The following is a 24,634-nucleotide window of genomic DNA, read 5'->3' as shown; positions in this document are numbered from 1 at the left end:
AGATTTCTGCCTAACCGCGTACGTACCATGATAGAACATTCTAAAGACATTCGAGTCGTAAAGCCAGCAGGCACCTCGCTCGCCGCAAGCGTATTCCCATACGAGACAAGCGGAGTCCACCACAGCACCATAAACGATTGGACACGGGACGTTACCTGGAACCAACCGACCAACGGATCATACGTTTGATAAATTCATTTCTGAAATCAAGCGAACTCAAGACTTCCTTTGGATTTCCAAGTCGACCCAAGGAGATAATAATTAAGATTAAGATCTCGTTTAATTCATCGTTGAGAAAAACAAGCGTTGGAATTGAAGGAACGATCGAGGTTTATAATTACCAAAGAGGCCGATGGCGAATTGTATAAGCCCCAAAGCCATCGCCTTGTCCCGTGGATCCACGCACCGTAAGATCAACAGCATGGAGCCCACCTCGCTGGTCGAGTGGATGAAAACGAACACCGAGAACAGGATCATATAAACCCAAAAGTTACTGCACTCGAGCTCGCAGTAACCGATCGTCGCGGTGTTGGTCGTTTCCGGTGTCGTTAGATTCGTCCCGATGCACTGGCAGTTGTAAAACTGAAAAGCCAAGGAACCGGCCTCGTTAAGATATGCCGAGTACGCTGATGCAGATGTTTTCATACCGGTTGCAACTTTGTTCCGTTTTCTATATGTTCAAAGTCAATGTATGCTAATGCCAATAAACTAGTTCGATCAACTTTTACTTAACAGTTAACTAGTTCTACTACCGAACTATGTTCTATATCGTGTTATTCCAAAACTTCTACTTCAAACTGGCGAATAATTTTTTACGAAACAAAAGGGAAACGATAAAACGATGATTTCAACGACCATGTTTATATTTGATTTTTAATCGTCTCTCGTGTTTTTCCTTCTACAACGTCGCGATGATTATCCGATCGATATTTTAAATGCAACTCCATCCGATTGCAACCTCAAGATTATCTTACGTTTCTCTGCGGCAATTAATTACAGAAGGAAGCGAGCAAACGATTTCAGACTTTTTAATTTTGCGTCAAATCGCGTGAAATCCGAATAACTGGAAATGAAATGCTCGCGACTAGGCACGCTTCAATTGCGAAAGTAATGACTTGCGCAGTTGCGCAATCAATGAAGCATTGTTTCGTCCGGGCGAATAACGCGATTTCGTCCGTAAATGGTAGAACAACGAAACGTTTCTAGCCTAGTTGCATGCTACTGTCACCGATAATTACGGCCGCGCGGCTGTTTCCCGATGCAACGAGCTATATATCAATATTCTGCCGCGATGACGTCACTGACTCTATACAATCAGGGGAATGCAATGAAATTGCGGAATAGCGAAGGTGTTATTCGATTCGAATCGCGAGGACGTATCGGCGTAATGAGACGACGAGATCGGCTTTGCATCGTGTTTTACGTATTCGCCGATTAATTGGCATCAATCGTATAATCGTACGTGTCAGCTACTTTTTACTTAACTACCTATTCGACGTAATTATTTAACGTTATCCACTTGACGCGTGGATGATTTTTCTCGTAATTCCTTCGTAATGAATCTTTATCATTGTTTATCGTGATGGTAAATTGTCGTGGTACTCACCGAAGCTACCTTGCCATCGACGACCGTGTAATTGGAACAACCCGCGTGACACGCGGAAAAATAAGTTTTCCCATCAGCACTGCAAATCGGACTGAATTTGTTTCGAACGCAGTCGCAGGTAGCCTCGCAGACCGGCTCGAAGCTGGACAATCTAAAAGGATTTTGTCGCTTGCTTAACGTCAATTCGTTTTTCAATAAAACCTACGTAAACGGCCATCATCAACATATGTAAAATCATCTGCACCAGAGCTTATCTCTTTATTTCACTTTAAACTTCCCGCGGTCGGAACTATAAACATTTCATACAGAGTAATTTATGCAAACGACCGAATGAGAAGTAAGTGCAATTAGCCTAAGTGCAAGATGAAAACGTTGAAATGGAGTGGACGGTTACTCGACTGCAGAGAGGGAAACCAAATCTTACCCGTTGGAATGCGAAACGAGACCAGCGAAATCGTCCATCGGGCAACCGATGAACATCAGCACGCCCATGCCGATCGCGTAAACTATCGCTGTGAAGGCGATCCAGGCTGCGACGAACCTGGCGTTAGGCTTTGCCCTCAGGATAAACACTCCGCTAATTATAATACCCAGACCCATTACTAAAATACCACCGACACCTGCGAAAAAATAAGACAGCTTAAGATGAAGACCAGGCCTCTGTTACGATGAGTAAACGATTTTCGTTTACTCCAGTCGACTGTTCCGTTCGATTCGAATAAAACGTTCCGTTTGTTTTATTTTATTCCTCTTTTCGATCGAATCCCCTTTGAAAAAAGAGAAACAACTTTGTCTGTGTTTGTTGGAGAATGAAAGCGTAGCTTCGAAGCATTCAACAAAAGTACTTCCATGGAAGAAAGTTAACGAGAACAACAGGATTCGGGGCCAGAAACTCCCCTCGCGTGTCTATTCGCGAAAATTACCTGAGATCATGTTCGCATGATGAGCTGGCAAGCGAAATTGGCTCTCGAGGTACTTTGGCAGGAAGGTGTAGAGGCCGGCGATCGGTAGGATGTGCAGCACGCTGCTGGCCGTCCGGAACATAAGAATGTCGTTCTTCAACAGCCTCTTCACCGCTTTAGGGAAGTCTGCAACAGGTAGAGAGAAAAGGCGAGGTGTAGCGAGTCTACCGAGTCGTGCAGGCGACGCGAGCCGAGCACCGCGACCTGCAGCCAAACCATTTACATGAAATTTGTTCATCGTCTTTCTCGCTTCTCGGCTCTTTGTCCCAAGCCTTCCATTCGCGACTCTTGATGTTTCTTAACAAATTACGAAAATAAATCTTACGACGACATGCAAGAAAAATGCATTCTTCGTACAGTTAACGAAGGAAAAAAGAAACGTTAAGTGAATTTACTATTATTATTTTTTTTCTACACAATTTTCCATTTCGATCTGCCTTCATTCCGTGCTCGACCGAAGCACGAGAGAATCGAACACGGCCACCGATATTTTCCGATATTTATAAACTCAATTACGAACCACCAGCTAATTAGACGTCGATCGAGTTTTCCTTCGTTCTATTTTCGAGGGAACCCGACGAAGCAACACGAGCGCAAGTGGGAGCACGCACGCAGGGGAAGAGAGCGGCCTGCAACCGCCCGAAGCTCGAAAAACGAGAAACAGATGAGAAAAAGAAAGCGCAACGCCGATGCTTTCATCGACACGGGAAAAACGAGAAACGATCTGCAGCTACAGGGAGCGATAAAGATTTCGCGAGACACGCAGGATCTTTTGAAAGATCCCGATAAGCACGGCGGACTATTTTACTCCTATCTTTTTTCCTCCACACACTCGTCTTCCCTTGACGTATCAGCCTCAAACAGACGAGTTTCTTATTTTGTAATTGATAATAGGACATATACCGTCAATCGGACAAGACCAGTCTTCGTAAACGAGCTTGCACCTTCGTTAGAATAACTCGCATTATCGGGTTTAACCTCGTTCATCTCGTAAATGTTATCGATGCAAATGTTACGAAGTAAACGAGAACGTTTGCTTACTCGCACGGAGACCTAAAACCTTCGAATTAAAGTTCTTTCGACGGTTTCAACGACTGCTTTTTTTAGTCGTCGATCTGAAACATCGATGGAAGAATGGCACGATCAACGATTGACGCGATTACGAGAAGTAAAAAGTGGGTAAAAAAGGTCCGAAGGAGAACGCTAAACAAGAAGCAACGTGGCACGATCGGATGAAACATCGATTTTCGAGCAATCGTAAAAAACGCGAATTCCTGCATGGAACGGATGGGGGAAAGGATGGGAGTGGAAAAAGAAGCGGAGAGAACGATGCACGATGAGGCGTCCGCCTTCGTGCGAGGTTTCCGTTCGAGAAACCCTAGGTGGAAACTGACATTAAGGATGCCTAGGACTGCTCTAGGCTTCCAGGAAGGCCAGGCTAGAGTCGTGGCAACCCCGCATAGAGAAGTCCTGCAGACCATGAGTAGACAAACGTGACTAACATTGCGCTCCGTGTATTATCGCGACAACCCTGCAACAGGCACATACAGGGTGGCCTATCGCGAAAAGTCACTGAAACCACTGTACGGCTCCTCAAACGCAGGAGACAGAAAGGCGAAAAGACTGATAACTTGGAAACAAAGGGATCTCTATCGTTTATAATAACGATACGTAACTAGGAATCGACCAAGCAAATCTTTAAAGACGTCGGTTAATCATCGTTTGAAGCAAAGTTCGGAGAGATGGTATTCCCGAGGAAAATTTCGAATAAAGTCTTCAAACGGACGCTAACGAATCGAGTAATACGCGAATCGCGTGCATGTTGTTGATTCAACGGCGACCTGTCTTCCGAGGCGATCTTCTGGCATTGCACGATCTACTTCACGACAGTGCCACGTACGGAAGTTCCTGCTGGAACCGTAGCTCGTCATCGTAACTCTACACTCCACGACATTCCAGCTTTTTTCCAACCTGCTTCTTGTATACTCCGTTTGCAACTTCCTCTTGGAAACTTTCCTGCTCGCATCGAACCACCGAAAATCGCTTTAGAATTCAAAATAGCCACTTCTATCTACGGTATCCGTGTAACCTGTTCGAAATCAAAGTTACGCATACAGTTCGGATAAAAAGCATTCGATGGGAGGTCGGTCGATACGCAAGCAGATCGTTTCTGGAAATTCCCGGCAAAAAGGAGTCGAAAGGCCCGAAACGTCTTCGGATTTCTCGTCTCTCCGGTGTGCCATGTGTACGTAGGAGTAAAGGATCGGCGGTCGTGCGTGTGTGTGAACGCGGCGGACCCGTGTGTGCGTTAATAATGATGACTGACCGACTGGTGCACTAGGTGGGGCAAGTTCACGGTCATGCGTCGTGCATAGCGCTCGGTAGGCACGCGCGCGCGTGCATTTCTGCGTGCATATACGGCCCTGTTCTCCTCAGGCCGCGTGGATCCGTTCCTCGCCGGGAAGAGAACTTATCTCAGCTGTCTCGTGCACCTTGGCCGACATAACACGCGCGACGTAACGCACCAGAAATGCGCCAAGCGACACACACACCAAGTCTTTTCACTCTCCTCTTCTCTTTTAAATCTCTCCATCTCGCGTGAACCACGACCCCGCAAGCAAATTATTTTCTTGCTGACCGGATGCGCGGCTCAGTTTTTGGTCGAACGGCGTTCCTTCGAAAACACGAGCAATTTGCTTCGCTATCGCCGTCCAAGCGACCGAACCAACTGGTCTCCGATTCTTTCGGAACTGAGTTTTCATCGAGATAACGTTTCGCCACTGCGTTTCTCTTCGTGATTAATCGTTGTACGTATGTATGTAAGATCGAAGCGTCGAGTTTGAATATTTCTTGTTGATCGAACGAGTCCACTTGCAACGTCCGATATGCTAACGATGAAATTAAGCGCAAATAGGCTCAAAGTCGGTGGTCAGAGTTATTTTTAAATAACGTGTACGATGAAATGCAGCAGAGAAATGCACGTGCTGCACTGGAACGTACATGTCTCATTATCGATGCGATTCGTGCTGCATTTTGAGCAGCTGCCTCTTTCAGGAACAACATTCCGAAACACTGTCGGTCAAGGATAAAAAAAAAAAGGTACGGAGAAGTTGATGGTCGCGTTGCTGGAATTTATAATTCTTCTCTGCGTTTAAACATATTTTTCATTAAAGAAATTAAACTCTTTCATTCCGGCTGATCGAACGCCTTTCTATCATTCTCGTGGCTTTCGTCGAACAGATGTTACGCGGCCTTCGATCGAAAGTTCCAACGAAGCGGACCAAGAATAAACGCACGAAGGGTCGGCCCCGCTCTGTCCCAGCGCAAAGGGTTCCTAGAAAAGGGCTCGCCCGTGTTTCAGAAAGCGTTAGCCTGCGTGCTCACGATCGAACGAGCAGACACGCCGGTTCTGAACCTAAATTCGCCACTGACCTTGACTGCCAGGTTCACGCTTCAAAGATCATCTTATTGGCCCGTCCTTTCGTTCCGATAAACGTTCACCGAATACATAATGCCCTCATTGTTTTGTCGTCTTGCCAAAACATCCGGACGTAGAAATGTTCGTATTGGACCAAAGATCATCGCTTATTAACCCGTTTCGTGATTCGTGTATCACGTGTTGGTAAAATAACAATCGGCTATTTGTTTCCCGAGTACGAACCTAAATACACAATCCGAAAACGTATACAAACAATTCACGAAACCTAAATAAGCAAATCAACATCGTAAACAATAACGAAATCAACGCGTATGTAAAATAGGTCTGCGTGACATTTAATTATTTCAATGGGAAATTTTCTGTTGGTTCGTAGATAACCATAAATGTCTTATTTTGTAATTTCTTATCGTTGCTCGCCAGTGAACGCATATTATGGCAGTAAAGTATCGAGTAATTTAAAATTATAGCGACAGCCATGTCTGCGAGACACAAGGGGGCCATTCGTTGCATAGTCGCGAACGGAATCAACCCAGCACGACCGGATATACACATACGCGGCTGGACTACGATTAATACGAGGTTTCGGGACGACCGACGATACTTTTATCTTTCTCGTCGAATCTTCCCCATTTCGTGGGGCGGCTACCAAACACGGGGAGAGAACGGTCGCGGAATGGCTTACGGGAAGTCATAAAATCAAATTAAACCGTTCTGATCCGATGGTCGCGGCTTAAACATCGGCCTCTCGCTGACGAACAGTTCGCATCGCCACGATAAATCAGGGCTTACCTCGGAGACTAGGCTTTTTCGCATCCGCCCGTTTCGGCGGTGTTCTGCTCGCGGGCAGTCGCGTCGGGAATGCGAACATTCCTATACTGACCAGCATCAGCATGGCGGATATTAGCACCAAACCTGAAACAGACAATTGCGCGCGTTTTCTTCGACTTTGTTTTTCTTATGACGTTTCGTAAATTTTGCAAAGCTTAGGCAACGATACCGGGATGGAGGAGAAGGATTCGACGATATGAAAATCAACGGAAACGATTAATCATAAAACAAAAGCTTGGAAGATTGGTGTTTCCGAGGAGACGAGATTGTAAGGAAGTACATAAGAAATTTCAATTTACCAAGCCACCATGCTCCCACCCATCTTGGATCCGTCGGCGTGATTTGCGGATTCGCCGACAAATCCGCGTAAATCATCGTGCACAATGAGCCTAGAATGAAGCCTAGGGCTGGTCCGAGGATCCTCACTCCGATCGTAATCGCTGTAACAAAATGCATCGACGCCGCGTTCCATGAGTATGCAAATTCTCGACAACGTTGAAACTCCGATGATAACACGACAATGGACCGAGATGATCAAAACCAAAGTTGTACGTATTCGATGATTCTGGAGTCTCGCCAAGACGAAGCTTCGTAACGAGAACAGTTTGCTTTCCGACAGAACTCGAAGCACGTACTGTTTCCACTCTTTTCTTCGAAATATAATAGGATCGCGATACGACTGTATTCATACGCGATTGTATTCTTACCGAAATAGAGTGGGCTTTCTCTGCTGGCCACATTGTCGTCGATATAAGGAATACCAAGGGTGTAGACTGCCGTCTGACCCATTCCAACGCCCAACAAGGAGACAAAAAATATAGCCAGGACCACTGTAGTTATTTTACTTTGTATCCTCTGCTCCGTCAACGAGTCACCCTTGCAGTAATTCATCGCATTCATTTGAGCCGGCGTCGTGGACGAGATCCAACTATGAGAGAGAAAGAAAAGAAAAAAAGAATTGTCAATAATACCGTACGGTTTGCAGAGCATCTAATCTATTCGATTGTTCGAACGTTTACGGCGTGGTAGCGTGGCCTGTTGATTGTTCCTTTTATTTATAAACGCGAAGAGCAAGGGGATAGGCACGGGACCTAACCCATTTAAAAAAAGGTACGATCGATTACGGTTGGAATGAAGGCAGGTAAGGAGAAATGGGTCGGACAGAAATTGCATAATTTCAAGAACGTGCTTGTCGTTCCAATAATATCGATGGTTTTAAAAATATGTACTAAACATGTAAAAAAAAAAAAAATATGTAAAAAAATACGTAGTAAAGGAATAAATTTGCGCGAATAAAATCTAGAGCAACTATTTATTAAGCGTTAAGAAATAAAGTATTAAGTGCTAAGAAACGCGACAACAGCCGTGTGAGAGATTAAAGAGAAGGGATTCTATTCACCTATCCAGCGTAGCATTCTCTGATCGTTCTTGCAGTTTGCAAAGATTCGCGGGAATAGGATGGGTGTTGTTTGGGTCGCCACCCTCGAAACCGCTGAAAAACATCTCGTTCTGATGGATCAGCTGTTCACCGAAGATGAAATGGGGCATCGAGCAGGTGAACGAGCTCACTGCGAACAGGATCATGCCCCAAGCGATCCACTTAGGCCGGTGACCTTGGCCCCCGTAGTACGTAAGCAGGAGAGAGGAACCGATCTGGCCGATCTCCGTCGCTGACATTATAATACCGGTGGTCTTTGACTGAATCTGGAACAGCTTCTCGATCGTCGTGATCACCGAGACGAAGTACGTGTAGTACATTCCCTGGAGGACCTGTAAATCCACGCGCAATTTGACTTTAAAGCGATAAGAATCTTTAACTCTGCCGCGTTCTTCGAATTTTTATATTGCTCAAGTTTGTTCTCGTTTCGACGAACGAAAACATCTTTAACGATTTGACAAAGGCTAGCGTGAAACTAAAACGAAGGATCGTGTATCTTGTCAAAGATCGTTTTCTATATTCGCCCGAGTTAAAAAATAAAAAATATTTAAACGACGGAAAACTATGATTAAAGTCGAAATGTCGCTAATCGTTTAATTCGCAAGATTTAATCTTCGCAATTTTCAAGGAAAATTCAAATCAGAAAAAACAATTTAGAACGAAGGAGTGAAAAAAAAATCATTAAGAATACTTGAATTCCATTGAATCGAAAATCCAACCCAGAAGCTAACCCAAACCTAACCCAAACCAACCCAGGTGATGCAGAAGGTGACCAGGAAGGCCTGCTTCGTGGCGAAATACTGAAGCCAGTGTGGCCTGCACGGGCCCCAGCCGCAAGACACGTCCGCATCGTCGAACTCCGTGTGAAGACTGCTCGATTTCTCGTCAGACATTATCAACTTTCCGTTTTCAGCTGCACCGATTTCGTGTAACTTCCCGTTTGGTATCGAGCCGTTGTTGTTGTGCTGCTTCCCGCAAATCAGTCCATTGCCATTCGCCATTTTCGGTGGAATTATCGTCAGCGCTTCGACGTTCCCATTCGCCAGGATCTGAGTATCCTCGCCTGCCATTATATCATACGGCGATCAATCGACGTTTCGTTCCTGTCCTCTTCTCTTCCGTCTTTCTACCCTGTCCTAGCACCCGTTCGCACCCTCTAGCCGGGATTCTTCCTCGTGGGAGGACTCTCACGACCGTTCAAACGACTTTCATTCGAACGGTCAACCTGCAATCACAGAAAAGCATTCTTCATCAGCTTAGGTCCGAATATTCGAGCGTTTTCGACGATGACAACGAACAGACCGCGATACCGACAACGATAGAACGTCATAACGATGTGATAACGATAGAATGAAATAAATAAATAAAGTTTAGTATAAGCTGACGACACGATCGTTCAGCATTCGTGGAATAAGACTTTTATCTGTAGAGCGTCTCGGTGACTGTGTCTATGCTGGCAGTTTTTAAATTTCCAGTTACGCGGTTGCATAAACGTCATGGATATTTGTTCGCGATACTCGGTACGCTAGCATGACGATTTCTACCGATGATCGTCGCCCAGGGAAAAACATCAGCTGAGAAGTGTCCAGGAATAAATCGTCAAACTCACGGTTGTGATTTATCATCCGTTCGAAACGCTTTCAAGATACACTTCGTATTTTTGTATGTCTAACTTATGTGCGTCATGACATTATTTATAACGGCGGTCTCTCCAGTTATCCACCGCGTTTCTGCGAAATCGCGATTGGCTTTGTTCCACGATGAATGAAATTTCGTGCCATCTCCGGCACGGATTTTTGCTCCTCTTAAAGGTCTTAAAGGGTCTATGAAGAAAATTATCCCAGATGAAAAAAGGTGCTGATAATTCTCACGAAAATTCTCCCGTAGACTTTCTACGAAACAGTGCAACAGTTTTCTCGCGATTCTTTAGAAAGTAATCGTCAGACACGCGATCCCGTATGCATAGGATTTGGTTGCAAATAAAAGGGACAAGAGTACGCGATAGAAATCCTTTCTCCGTGTGACTGACGGGTAGGAAACAGGCTAACTGGAACAGCCTGTAGCCGGTATCCTCTCACTTTCATCGGTGCCCGACTTTTCTCATTTCCCTCGCGTTCCATTGCACCGACTATCCCACCGATGCGGTTTTCGCTGACAGCGAGTAGGAGTCTGCGGGCTATAACAGACATCCACCTACACAACGGGTGGTCAAAAACCACTGTTTCCCCATTTGTCCACCCTGCTCTTTCGATTTACGCAATTTCTTAAAGCTATCGACGACGCCGCTAAATACGAAACAGTATAAAGGTAACAAAATGAAAGAGATTCGAGTAAAATATTTCTTGAAAAACTAACATTACGAAACATCGCGAACTACACACCGTAAAATACTTTCATCGTTTCTAAGAATTTCTTTTTCACCTATCGTCGACTAACTCGTTAAGAATTAAACAGTGGTTTGGCACGATATTTCAAATACTTCAATTTCTTTTCATAAATCTCATAAAACTGTAGAAAACTAACTGAGAAAAATAGCGTCGAAATATCGCCGCGGTGTTAAGAACAGAGTGTAATAATTATAAATTAATTAAAAACAAGTAGCGAGTGGAATGTTACTTTCACGCAACGTTTGCCTCTAATTGGTTAAGCTTGCGTTACTTTTGCGCCTCTTTGTGCCAGAATAACGTTTGTACCGAGAACGCGTATCAATATACGTGGACGAAGAAAGGAAGAAGATTTCACCAGGGGATCGGGCAACGATTTCGTTAGCGGGCGAAATGATTCAAGAGCCGTCCAGCCAAGAAACTTCCTGTCGAATGGGCTCGCGCATGATAATAAAACGCGAGGAATGGCGCACGAGCGGATTTTATTTCAACGTTAATTGGCCGCGCACGGTAACCGACCTCCGAAACACTGTCCAAGAATACGAATGTGTTTACGGCACAACGTCGTTTCGCCGCGCCATTGACCCGTTAATGTTCAAACGTCGCACGCTGCCAATGTAGCCCCCTGTGTATTCCACACGTGTCGATGGTACAACCTTCGGCAAATCTATCTATTCGATCAACGCTCCTTTCGAAAGGAATTTCAACGTTTCCGCCAACAGGAGAACAATTTCTATAGCACGCGTGACTTTGATTGAATTCAACGCTTGTCTTTAACACGTGGTTCTTCTGTTGCCGAAGAGTAACCTTGACGTCTAATCTCATCCAGGAAGTTGTCCAACGATAAATCACGTTTCTTTTGCGAACCAAGCGTGTTCCAAAGAATAAAAAAATGTTTAATTATTGTCGTTAACGTTTGTTTTCAGATGGATTTGTTTCTGGTCACGATAACGTGTTCCGGGAACCGAGACCGTCGTACAGCTGCTCGCTAGTATTGGATAGGCTATCTAATCTCCTTCTAAAATCCTGCGTCGTTAATTCTCTTGCCTTAAACTTTGAACTGTGCTATACGTTACGAGCGAAATAGAAGAAACCTAGACATTCGAAAGATGTTACTTCGTTATTAACGCGTTCTTCGTTCCAACTTTCAATCCTATCTTCTCTCGAAAGAAAGAAAATCTCGATCGAGAAACAGCGTTTTTAACGTCACTATTATTCGACCGGCCGGAATAACCGATTTATAAGCGCTAATCACGTCTGGCAGCGTCGAGTTGGTCAACCGAAATTCCGCGCGAGCAGCGCGATCCGAACACGACGGTAGACGAGGAGCGGGAACCGGTCGAAGATTAAGAAGTTCAATTAGCCGGTGGAACTTTCGCCGGTTAAGGAGGGCAATGTCGACACACATCCTCGGCTGCAATCGGAACGAAATCGAAAGGGCCCCGGGAGAAGAGTGTCTCGACTCTCTCGTGCCGCGTTCTCGATGGCGAAACTGCCGCGGCAGTTGCCTTTTTGCCGATCGTAAATCCTTTTCGGACAACACTGGCTACCCAAGTGAAAATCTTCGCGGCAATGGCCGATTGTATCCTCCTGGTGCGCAGAACGTCGATGAATCACCTACCTCGAAATCTATCGTTTTAATCATTTTCCAAACGACGCTGTTTCCCGATGGATCGGCTTATGAATATTTATCACGTGCTCTGCCAGTTTTCTCATAGTCTGGCTGATTCTACATCTCGCGTAGAACGGTTAGAAGTTTCCTCGTCTGCACGGGAACCTTCCTTCCTTTCGCGACGTTATTTTGAACGAAACGGTTCGTTTATCGTCGATAAAACGAGGATAATTTTTTAGCACGGCTATTCGGTCGCTTGTTTTGACTTTACCCGCGGAAGATTTATCACGAGGTAGGTATAACTCGTTGCCACTGGCACAGAGAGAAGACACTTGAAATTTATAACCGTTGTTTCTACGATCCATGGCTAATTGGTTTTCGATGGTTCGTGAAAAGTTGACCGTTTGGGAAAAGTAAGCGGATTAGAACGAGTTGCGAGGTACGTTGCAAAATTCCAGAGGATCTGAATCCGAGAAAATTCGGTACGGTTTCTACTAGCGCGGTTAATTAGAAATTCCGCTTGTATTGTGATTTCATTGGGGGTTTCATAGGTTTTCTAGGTGGCACCGAGCATGATGCAACGAGAAAAGAAATTTCCGGTAATAAATTGCTGTGGTATGCTGTCGTAGGCTTGCACGGGGACTCAAATATCTCGTAAAAGTTCTTGGTAAGAGCCCACGTGCGTGCTTCACTGAGATAAAACCTGACAGCTGCTATTCTTATTATCGGATTATGGATCTATCGGTACCGATCGATACGCAAGTATTTTTCCGTTTTAATTAATCACGAGTAACGAATTACGCGTAACGATACTCTACTCGTTCGTGAAAATTATTCCCGATATTTAATCGTTTTCGAAAGATTAATATTTTCCATGAGAAATTCAATCTTGACTATTCGATACGCTCTCAGATATATCCTCGATCGAGAAAATGTTTAATCCGCGAGACCACTTCATTTTCTACGAAAGATTACGGAGAGTCCTACTTATAGGGCTGGCAATAGTCGCGACTTATTTCGATTTCGTCGGATGGAAAGATTAGCTCGCCTGCGAAGATGCGATACGCGAACACCTGGACACCGTGACGGTACGTACGTGTACGAAAACAGCGGCGTTCCTCGTCAAGTTCCAGCAGCGTTGCGCCGGAGAGACTTGGTCTAGGTCGCCTTTCACTGTCCTACTGACGTCTCGTGGTTAGTTGGTTAGTTGCTCTATTCTACTACGACTACAACTCAATGCCAGCGTGCACGTTGTCGTACAGAGCGACCCAAAAGAAACTGCCGACTCGGAAGGCCAAGCACGTGATTGGACGAGAGAAAAAGAAAAAAAAAGAAAAAAGAAAAAAAAGAAACGAAATCTGCCATTCGAGCGTCCAGACATCAGAGAGCCAATGTTTCACGGTCGTCGAAAATATCGTCTCTTCCTGTTCCATGTGTTTCTCGCATAATTCTTTGTATCTACAACCTTTCACCCGTGAAAGGAAATTAATAATAATATCGAACGACTCGTTCGTCTTTGTATGCTACGCGCGAAACGAAGAAAGCAATTTCTCTCGGGTGGCCCTCGAACGTCCATCAAAGTGCTTTAGAGTGTGCAAAACAGTCTTCATCGTAACACGTTTGCGCATCGTAGTCAGAAGCGATCGACTTGCAGCGTAAAACAGCTTGCGAAGAACCATACGAAGGTCTGACAGGACGAAATCGAAGGAAGGAACGTCGATCGTGTAAGGGATCCTTCCGCGTCGAATCGTCGAGTCGGCCTTTGTCCAGACAACGCGTGTCCTGTATCCATGGCACGCTTTTTACCAACATTTCACGGTCAATTGCCCGTCAATTTTCGAAACAGCTTTTTACCATGCTCGACGCGTGTGTACAAAGCTATCCTAATCGATCGTAGGTTCTTAATCGCTTCGAGAATGTCTAGAAACGTTTCGTCATAGAAAAATGCTTAATCGCCTGGTTTTTGTGAGGAAATACTTTCGAGGCAACACCGATAACGATCCGCGTTGATGCAATAACATTTCTAATTCCCGGCTAGAATCGGGACGTTATATGGAGCAGAAGTTTGCAATTGGAGAAACTACTTTTTAATTATGCCGTTTAACCCACCGTAAGCAAAGAAAATTATACGAAAAACGTCGACGAAGCCATCGAATAGATTCCGATTTCTCACGCGATTCACTTTCGATCGACAGCTCGATCGCGGTGAACGCATGTCGCAAATCTTTGCAAATGCCCCCAAGAAAGTAAGTGGAAAGCAGCGAGATTTATATTCTACTTTGATGTTCCCAGCAAACTTGCTGAACCTGATCTTGAATCTGGTTTACGGTGATACGTTCACATGCACGTGGAGCGGCGTGCTAGAACGCTCAAGAATAATTCCAGCCACTTCTGCGGAACAATAAATAATAAACGCCGCTAAAAACTGGACAGGACGAGTGAGAGACGATTTTCATGTTTTGCCAGTTTCGTATACTCGCGATCGATCCCTAATTCGTGCATCGATATTCTTGTCTTTCCTTCTGCTATCTGGACTATGTACATATTTCCATTAGCAGATAATTAAATACGTCCAAGAATAATTTCATTTCTTCTTCCAAGCCATCCATCGTCCTTTACCATTCCTATAACCGTAACTTTCTTAATTCATTCCTTTTTCCTTTTTTTTCTTTTTTCTTTTTTTTTTAAGATACAATGTTTAAGATACAACCTTCGGTTTTCCATGTCTCTTTATCTTTACTCAAAAAACAACGTAGAACGAAGGAAAAGCCCGATGCGAAAGCTAATTGCACATGCAAGAAACGAGTGAGAACAATTAAATCAGCGGACTCACAAGCGAAAGGTAGAATTACACGGACGTCGATTCCCCTTTCTCAAACAATCATCCAGGATGGCTATAATTCTAATTGAAGTTGAAATAATCGTGCAACGCGTGGAAGACGGGACCGTAATCAAGCGAGGATGAAAGTCGTGTTCTGGTGAAGTTGTCTCCGTTAAATCACAGCCGTCGTCGTGAAAATCGAAAGCAGCGAAAGTAATTTCCATGGCTGGGAACAATAGGGGGGAATGCCGATCTCGACCCCGTTCTGGAAAGCAATAAACGACACGGCAAAAATAGAGATCGGGCGTGTGTATTTATCGAGCGACGAACCAGAGCCAATTTTCCAAGTGAAAATCTCCTATTCTCCGATGTTTTTTTCCCCTGTGAAATTATAAGTCGTAAATCAATGGCAAAACATATATCGTAAGCGAATCGAGGACGATCATTCGCGGTGTACACGCGAGTCGCGAAATTGAATCTGTATTGAATTCCTGTATTGAATTATTCGAGCCGATTATAGAATCATAATGGAATGGTGGCGACGAGAACAGAGGAGAACAGCTAACCCCTGTCATTAATTAAAATTGAAACGGAACCGGGAACAGGTAGGTACGCGAGGGGAAAAACGAAGCTTAAGCCGAAAGTTCAATTTCCACCGTTTGCCACAGGGCAGCACGGACAACAAAAATTTAATGAAAGAAGCCGCAGGCCAGTAGAGTGAATCGAACGAAAATAAAAGTGAAAGATGAGCTCGTTCGATATCTCGACCGCGACGCGACGTCCCAAAAGAAAGCAAGAGTTTAATGGAAACTAGAACATGAAAATCATGTCATTAGAGCACCGAACGAGACTCGGTGCACGGCCAACGAAAGTCAAACTCGTCCTTGCCTTCTCTTTCTCTATCTTACCAATTTCTTTTTTCCCCGCTGCCGCTCGTTCTCGTAATTCGACGCATGATAAATGCCGCTTCCGAGCTGTAGCAGCCTGTATTTTTTCGTTCGAACCATCGATCAACGGTGGTGCGCACACCTCGAGAAATCGTCCGACACCGGTTGCAACACACGGAGTGTATTTCGATCGTCGATTCTCGAAAATTTATACTATCTTTCGCGGCCATTAATAGTCCAGTCCGATACGGCTCGTAATGATAGATAAACGTCGCTGTATTAATAACAGTCGGTATTCGGACCGGCAATAAACTTCCACGGAAATTACGGGTAATAAAGGCTCAAAAGGTTCGCTTTTTACGCGGCCTTTTACATTAGCTACTCTCTGGGATCTCGTTAACATTGTAGCGGCGATGCTCGTGAGACGAGCCGCAGGATACGCGAGTCGTGTATAGAAACGGGAAAGTCCATCGAAATTGCGAGAAACCTACGAAAACGACTACGTTCGATTCGATATCGCGACGATCGAGGAAGTCCTCCATGACTCATATTCCATCTTCGTATTTTTTCTCTCTCTCTCTCTCTCGTTGTATAGTTGATCATCTTGTTTCTTTTTGTTTCTCGCGAAACGAGTTCAGCCAAACGATCGTGGATGAAAGGTATCGAACCGGGATCTGTCTTGTTGATTGTCGAGGAATCGTATACGAGTTGGGTAATTTCCGCGGAGAGGTATAACGTGCGAACTAAGATACGTTGGGTACAAGAGACGGTTAAGTAATTTACACCGCGTATATAGGTTTCTGGAACGATTTTGTGCCAAGTTTACGGAACTGTTCTCGTGTATGCGAGAAGAATTTACGAACTCTTGCAATTTCAAATGCGTATAAACATACATTATTCGAAGATATTGTAAAACTTTATTACGCGAAATTACTCGAACCAAGTTGTATTTAATTATCTAACAAAAATCCAGCCCACTGAAATCAACCCCAATTACGAACCACAATAAACATCGTTCCTGAAATGACATCAGACTCGATTAACCACTTAATCGCTGCAACGAGACGTAATCCAATCTTTACGAACTACCTCCATAAAACCACGCCTACCGTAACACTCGGCCCAAAAGGACCTGAACGACGATTCGATCGTGTAGTAAAATGCAGAATTCCCTTCTACAAAATAACAGGATAAAACGCGTAAGGACGAGCTCTACCTGTTTCCAATCCGTTCGAACGTTATTCCAAGTGAAAAAACCAAGTGGAGGAACTTTTACGATGGCGAAGGCCACGTAGATATACCTGTCGAGTGCTACATCCACGCAAAGTGCACGTAGGATCAAGTTCGAACTAGGTCTGGGCTACCGTGTATCGATCACGTTTAATTTAAGTTCAAGCCGGATTAGACCTAGTTAGATCAAAGTTACCGCTAGCTTAAGTCTTAAATAGATTTAACTTGTCTAGGTTATACCTAAATCCAATGTCCCGTTATATTTCACGTTCGTAGAAACTCCAAGTAACTCGAGAGTTCTTCAAGGCCGACGGATTGAAAATTCCTAATGAAGGAAACCGAGCGATCGGTGGTAGAAGAGGTAGAAGAGCTTGGTATCCGGTACAAATGACATACTAGCATGACCAAAGTGCAGCGTATTATAGCGGACATACATAGACAGTAACATGGAGCTGCAGCGCATTATGGTGGACACAGCGCGATGTAATAATAGACGTGTATTCACGACCGCGGTGGCCCTTCGCCGCAAATTACCGACAATCATACCCAACGCTATCGGTAGCATCTTTTTTGGCAAATAACACGCTAACTCGTGCTTGTATCCTGACTACGTCAAGGCCGAATGACCGGTGCACGTATCATCCACTACACCTCTACACCAACGAATGAAAAATTAACGAAGGAAAGAATTTTAATGAGAAAAGTCTTCTATCTTCTTGCGTACGATATAAATTGAAAATTAAATTATCGAGATACCACACGTAGCTGGTTATTATTCGGAAATTCCCGTTTCCCACTGGAAACCATTGGGAAGGCTATACGAATACGTTAACGCGATCTAAGAGATCAAAATTCCCTCGCGTACAGGTACAACCACTTACAGCTTGACCACACGCGATCCACCCTCGGTGGGGCAATTGATCGCCAAGCGGTGGCGAGCTTACGTGCATCCTGCCGAATAGAATTATGGCAGGCCGACTCGAAACCGCCTAACCTGCCATCCGCGATACGACTTGTTCAACGTGATTTCCACGAATAAGCGATAGATCGAAACTAACACAGATCGCATCGACTGCAAGTGGAACGAAAGGTCTCGGGAATTCAATAATTCCAAAAATACTCGACCGCGTGTTTCTACTCGTACGTATCAGGTATCGATATTAACTACATCGATCAATCTCGAGGATTACGACACACGAATTGCTATTCCATTAGACGGTAGACAGCGTACGCGGTCAACGAGAGAAGCGAAAAGATCAGCAGACGATCGGTACCCGATTCCCACTTCTGGTGTCCGCGTTTCCCGAGTGTCTGCAACTCGCGTGGCAAGCCACGTGTGTCCGACTTCGCGGTTCTCCAACGTCGAACGACACGACAAACGCAAGCAGGATTGGATTATTGCACGTGGGGTACCGGTGCCAGGCGATACGAATCGATTCGAGGCTTTCACGCTTTGGCTATAGGCTAAATACGATACGCGATCTCATCACGAGGATATACGATTTATAATTAGTTGGCGTTCGACTTCGTACGTTTCTATAGTTGTCCGTCCAGGCGTTAGAAATTCTCTTAAGATCATTTTCTACGTTTCAAGCATGTCGAAGGAATTTCAAGCTTTGCTCGGTATAAAGCTACACACTTAAAGGCCATGTCCGTACGAGATAAGAGACTATCTTCCATAATACGCGCGTACGTACTTCTTCCATAATTAATTTTGCCCGTATCCCGATGCGTAATCGAGTTACGGCGAGTCGTTGATAACGCGCCAAGGTACCGAGAATTTTTTCTACGCGGACGGAAAGTCTTCGATCTCTCGATGCAGCGTGCGAGTGGAGTTGTGCCGTTTCGTTATTCTGCCCTTCATACCCTTCCCACGATTAGTCGGACACACCGAGCCGCTTGCTAGATGCGAACACGTTCTAGCCGGCGGATTATGCGAGTCAAGTGAACACGGTGCACAGGTGTGCCGACGCTAGAGATGGGATCAAGCGAGTGAACAATGCACAGCCGATAACGTTTCATCGCTGTATAGCGTGATAACGAATTATTCGGCAGCCGATGACACGATTTCTCCGGCATTTGGATAGCCTAATCGTCACCAGAAACGAAATAACAATGGAGCTATCGAATAGATAAACAGCGATAGCGAATTTATCAGAAACGCTTGTGCAAGGTCAATTCGCTTAAACATTATTCAATATACATAACGAATATTAAATGCTTATCGATAAAAGTAACACGATCGTAGCTAAATCACTGTAGTCTAATATCGGTCTGGCAACGAATCTTGAAAACTAATCCAGCTACCTTTCCTTAACTCTTTGTCGAAGAAACTTTACTTTTATTAAAAATACTGCTATGAACTAAGTATGTACGAACAATTTCTAAGTACGTATTATAGAGATCAGGATTATAGTGATCTCTATTTATTATATAAATTTATTTCGAGTGATTTAAACAGTGAACTATACCTATCAATAATTAGAACTTACAATTAACAACTCACAAGTAACCTGCAACTACTCGCACCTTCTTCGCAACTGCAACTAATCGCAACTCAGTCGTAAATCCAACTACAACTATTGACTATTGACCACTCTCTCCACCAAGACGTTCTTCTTATACCACAGTTTCCGGTACTCTTACAACGTACAAGTGTTTTACAGTTGTTGACTCAAAATGGTCAAATATACCTTTTTTAATACTCAATGTCCTAAAGAGTCACAGGCATATAGTTCATCGGCATTTCCTATCCTTGCACCTATCAGCGCTTCCATTGTTTTCTATCTGTATTTCATTCAGATTTCCCTAACAATTTTTCCTCGATACTACGGTATTTTAAGCTGGAAGAATAAAAACCACACGATACAAAGATATTGTATACTGACATAAAAATCAGCGACGAATGGCAAAATTCAGAATGTAAAGGGTTAGAGATGGGAATATTAGGCGAACTTATCCGGAGGAGATTAGACGCGAATGAACGTGAGCGCGGTTTGATCCCATCTCTAGTCGACCCACAACACACCGATGCACGCGCGCAGCTGTTTGCCTGCTTGCAAAGTTTTATGCACGCATTTATTTCAAGCGTTCAGCATCTATGTAACCAGCCAGTGCGAGGCCTACCGGCGGTACGTACCCTTAATGAATTCGCGGAAATCTCATTCCCCGCGAATTCTTCGCTACACGCATAAGGCTGTACGCGAAATGAATCGTTCGCTGGCTCGTTACTACCGTCCGGAAATATTCTCGGAATCCGTGGAAAATGGATGTCTCAGAGGTAAGCGATTTCAACCCTTTCGAAGGATTTGTCAAGAATTCGCTTCTTTTCGCCAGCGATCCAGCAACGATCTATGGGCTATCCGAGTGCGCGATCAGCGCGAGTCGAACGCTATGAAGAATGTTTCTCGATCCCAATGGACTTCATTGATCGCGTTCACGCTAGATCAGAGGCCTTGAATCTCGATAGAACGGTCGATCGACGCTTCGGAAGCGATCATGCGAGGCGGCGATCGATCGATTTCTGAATACACTCTGTGTTTCCGTTATTTAATGTTGGATCACGAGCTTGAAAATTTGTATTTTCCACGTACTGCGAGATGGCGCGATACGTTGCGTCGATTTTAGAAAGATTTAAAAATACCGAATTTAGATCTCTTCCCACGGAAGATTTCTGTGAAAAACAACGTCGAGTGCGTCGAGTAGAACTGTCTCCAATAAATCAGCCGTCGATCGGCTTATCGCGGAGAGAAGAGATGAAACCTGCCAAGCAAACTTCCTTATCTTGTTCTTCGCTGAAACTTCGTGACATCGAATCACAGAAAATAGAAGTTTTATAAATAATTTCAAATCTGTCTGCTCCGATATAACCGTAGAATTGAACGGTATCTTTTTCTACCTCCGAGACTCGATTTGTCTATTTGGATAGTAATAAAAATACGCAGCCGTGTCGCTCGATTAACACGTGCAACGAGAGTGCGTGAAATTCCGAATCGTTGTGGCGATGGTGCGGCCGTAACAACGGCGGCGAGAGTGAAAGAAAGTGAAAAAACCGGGACAGGAGCTATGCACCGGAGAGAAAGAGAAAAAGAGAGGCGAAACTGGCCGGATGACCTCGGTCGTGGAGTTGCAGTTGCAGTGCGACAGGTTCGCAGCTGCGGCTTGTCTCAGATGTCGAGGCTGACGTTGGCGTAGGTGTGAGAGATCTGTGTACACGCGGCGTTTCGTTCGAACGGGCCGGTCGATCTGTGTCATGGCGCCTTTCAGCCGGTTTAAAAGTAAAAGTAATTGATAGATCGCGTCTCAGGCCAGCAAGGATCGTCCTTTGTCGCGTCCTGCCGCGTCTCTTCCAGAATCCCAGAGTTTTAACACGACTCAAGGATTAAATACCTCGCGAACCGTGTGATCTGTCGTGATCAATTAATCTTACCGTCTTAGCTCTTTATGCTGGCGTTAACTGAGTGCCAATTATAATTTATGCATCTTATCGATTCGATCGGAGTGGTTACTCGTGCGTACGACGAGTGCAAGCGAGAAGATCCGTTCGGGTAGCCGAACTTGGTGATCGGATACCAAGTGCCAGCGCGAAGTATCATCGTTACACGTGTTGTTTACAACGATCGAGATGGAAATTAGAGCCCAGATGCGACCAACTTTTAGATCCAGCAGGTGCGCATCTGTGACCTACTCTCTAAATCGATGGTAAGCACCGATGACGTAGGCGTAAAACTGCATCGGATCGTTAACACGTGGCGCGACTGTGATGCATAAAACGCGACGTTTTCGATCCGACTATTTTCGAATATGATTCGATCCTCTTGAATGAAACAGACACGGGAGAACGAGAGATGCGAACTTCGATTCGGTTGGAACTTTGAGAAATCTTTTCGAAATGAAAAGAGACGATGAAACGCTTGGCATGGTCGTAATTATAATAGCACGTACTTCTATTCGATGATCAGATGGTTAAGTTTATTAGCGTGGAAAGATTATGAAGATTGGCACGACCGGATTTGAAACTCGAAGCGCTCAATTGAGCGTCACGTGAGCGACGTCTTCCACTCCTAATTTTAGTATCGAAACGACTGTCACCTAGATTATTAATTGGAAAATAGCTTCAAGTGTCCTTCTACGAGCTATTCGGCCAATTTCGTCGGTCCCTCAATGTAGTTTGTAAGCTCAAAGCGAGCTACGGCAATGGAACACTGTGTATTGAAACTTCACAAGGCGACGTTACTTCGCGTTTCAAAGCTCCGCTCAACTAGGACGTCGAAAGCTCGGGCAGCCGAGTACCACATGAGAATAAAAACAACCAATAGGAAACCGCTGGAGACTTCGTGGGTGGGCAAAATTCGAGCCAAACCTCGTGCAAATACCGTAGCTTTCGATCTTCTTCCTTCGGCGATCTATCTCCGGCCAGACGATTATTTCCACGGCAATTTATGTCGAAGCTCGATAACGGTGACACGTATAAATAAACGCGGGGGATAGAAATAATTAACAGAAAAAAGAGAGGTCGCCAACGAGGTGTCGGAAGGAAGAGATTGGGGAGAGGGGAGGGAAAAAGAGGGAAGAGGAGGCGAACGAGAGACGCAGAATCTCTCCCGGATGACCTGAGAGCCTCGAAGCTAGAGAGCGCAGCAGGTACGCAGCTGCGGAATGTCCCATATTCCCATGGTGAACTCGGACGCTCGATAATCGAGATATCGAGCACGTAGGTGCAAACCTGAAGCGCGAACGACACGGTCCCGGCCGGCTTCCACGCGCTTGCATCATACGCATTACACACACTTTGCTTGATGAAACAAATTGGTATGACCTGGTCTAGCCGCTGCTGCTTCTCATCGACACCCTCCGGCTAGCGCGTTCCTCCCATCCTCCCGATCCCTACCCGTGGCCCCTTCTTTCTTCTTCGTTTCATTGAAGGAAGTCGTTTAAAAGAGAGTCGAGCGATTCTTCGGCTAGAGGCCAATTTCCGTGTAGCAACCGTCAGGCCAGTTTCCTCTATGCTTCTTCTATTTTGCTTCTCTCGGTCAATTTCAATTGATTCCGATTACCATGTGTCGCGTCATAGAACGTCGTACAACGTTTCGTCGGCACTTGGATCGCGATTCGAATCTAGCACGAGTTTAACTCTCGCTTCTGAGGCTGGCGAAGTTTACCGATTGCTCGTACTTCTACAAGCATCGTGCCTACCTGTTTCCTTCTTCGAAATTCTTCTACCGAGAGCTCTACTCACGGATTGCCTACTGTCGGGCTGATCCTCGTCCCACCCACCCCTTCCGTGCCAGAAAACACATTCAAATATCCCGTGACCTGGTCGAGCTAGCTAAAAAGAAGAAACTGGAGCAAGCATCTCCGGAAACGTTCGTTTTCATAGGGAGGTAGGAGGCTCTGGATTCGTCCAGCAGCGATCGGGTGAAAATCACCGAAAGTAGAGGGAGGAGGAGGAGGAGGAGGAGGAGGAGGAAGAGTAGGGGGAGGAGGAGGAGGTCGGGCCTGGTCCGGAAAAGGGAAGGAAGAACGAACGTCAGAGCTCGACTGTAGCGGTAGAGAAGAGGGTGGAGGAAGTGGTGGAAGAAGCGAAGCGCGGCGGAGCAGGAAAAAGGGTTCGGCGCGCATAGTTCAAAGATAGAAGAGCGCAGCAGCACGTTGCACCGACGGGCTGCATGTGCATTGGCTGATAGTGTGCGCATGCACGTAGACACAGGCCGCTCTGCGGCACCGCCATTGAGACCTGACCTACTTTGGGACACACGGTTCGCCGACATCGCGCTTCGCCCGAGTAAAAGCACCGAGCAAAGCACACTCCTTGCTCTCTATGCTCGAGCGTGGGCGGCCAATCTTCCCTTCTCGCTCCCGTTCGCTCTTTTTTCCACTCCCTTGTCCCATCTGTCTCGTTTTTTGCTCCACTCGCATTTTTTTGTCGACCGCCGTTCTATCTTCTCTTTCTCCCTTTCTCTTATTCCTTCCTCCCTCCTCTCCTCTTTCTTTTTTTCCCATTCTACCCTTTTTGTCTCCGTATCTGTATCTTCTTTGTCCCCGTATCCACTTCTTCGCTCGTCTATCTATTCGTCACTCCCCCGAAGCTCGTTTTCTCTTCGTTCTGCCCTCTTCCGCTGTCTCTCCGAATCCCTTTTTGCTCCACTCTCTTTCCGACCGTGTCTCCTTTTTCCCTTCCCATCCTATTCCACCCTCTCGCCCCTTGTTCCCGCCAACCTCGCCGATGATCCCTCCTCGTTTCTCCCTTGATCTCTACGTCTCATTTTTGCTCTATTCACGACCCTCTATTCGCTCGTTCGCCTCTTTTTCGTCGTCTCTCTTTCGCACCCTCGTCCCGTTGCCTTTTTATCTCCGTTTCACACTCCCTCTCTATCGCCTTTTCCACCCTCTCCTCCGCTGCCCGGGTCCTCTGTTCCCGCTCAGCA

At 45.4% G+C, this 24,634-nt stretch overlaps 1 protein-coding gene across 5 annotated transcripts in view; it reads right to left on the bottom strand.

Annotated features, from left to right (window-relative positions):
• LOC100642848 (solute carrier organic anion transporter family member 74D) overlaps window positions 1-24,634 on the bottom strand; it is an 85,412-nt gene that overhangs the window by 7,294 nt on the left and 53,484 nt on the right. For 3 of the 5 annotated variants that reach the window (XM_048408318.1, XM_012311675.3, XM_012311677.3), the window contains 10 exons: window positions 9,026-9,498; window positions 8,235-8,605; window positions 7,543-7,763; window positions 7,135-7,275; window positions 6,797-6,919; window positions 2,530-2,694; window positions 2,031-2,226; window positions 1,607-1,757; window positions 342-582; window positions 27-155 (listed from right to left, as the gene is read on the bottom strand). In XM_048408318.1, coding sequence (XP_048264275.1) covers window positions 27-155; window positions 342-582; window positions 1,607-1,757; window positions 2,031-2,226; window positions 2,530-2,694; window positions 6,797-6,919; window positions 7,135-7,275; window positions 7,543-7,763; window positions 8,235-8,605; window positions 9,026-9,343 — 2,056 coding nt within the window. In that variant the 5' untranslated portion in view covers window positions 9,344-9,498. Of the gene's footprint in view, window positions 1-26; window positions 156-341; window positions 583-1,606; window positions 1,758-2,030; window positions 2,227-2,529; window positions 2,695-6,796; window positions 6,920-7,134; window positions 7,276-7,542; window positions 7,764-8,234; window positions 8,606-9,015; window positions 9,499-23,025; window positions 23,371-24,634 lie in introns of those variants that run through there. The other 2 variants (XM_048408319.1, XM_048408320.1) reach the window with 2 other exon arrangements.

This window comes from Bombus terrestris, chromosome 9 (genome assembly GCF_910591885.1).
Source record: "Bombus terrestris chromosome 9, iyBomTerr1.2, whole genome shotgun sequence".
Classification (NCBI taxonomy): Eukaryota; Metazoa; Arthropoda; class Insecta; order Hymenoptera; family Apidae; genus Bombus; species Bombus terrestris.
Note: the sequence above shows the minus strand (reverse complement) of the source record. Positions and strands in the feature narration are given on the sequence as shown.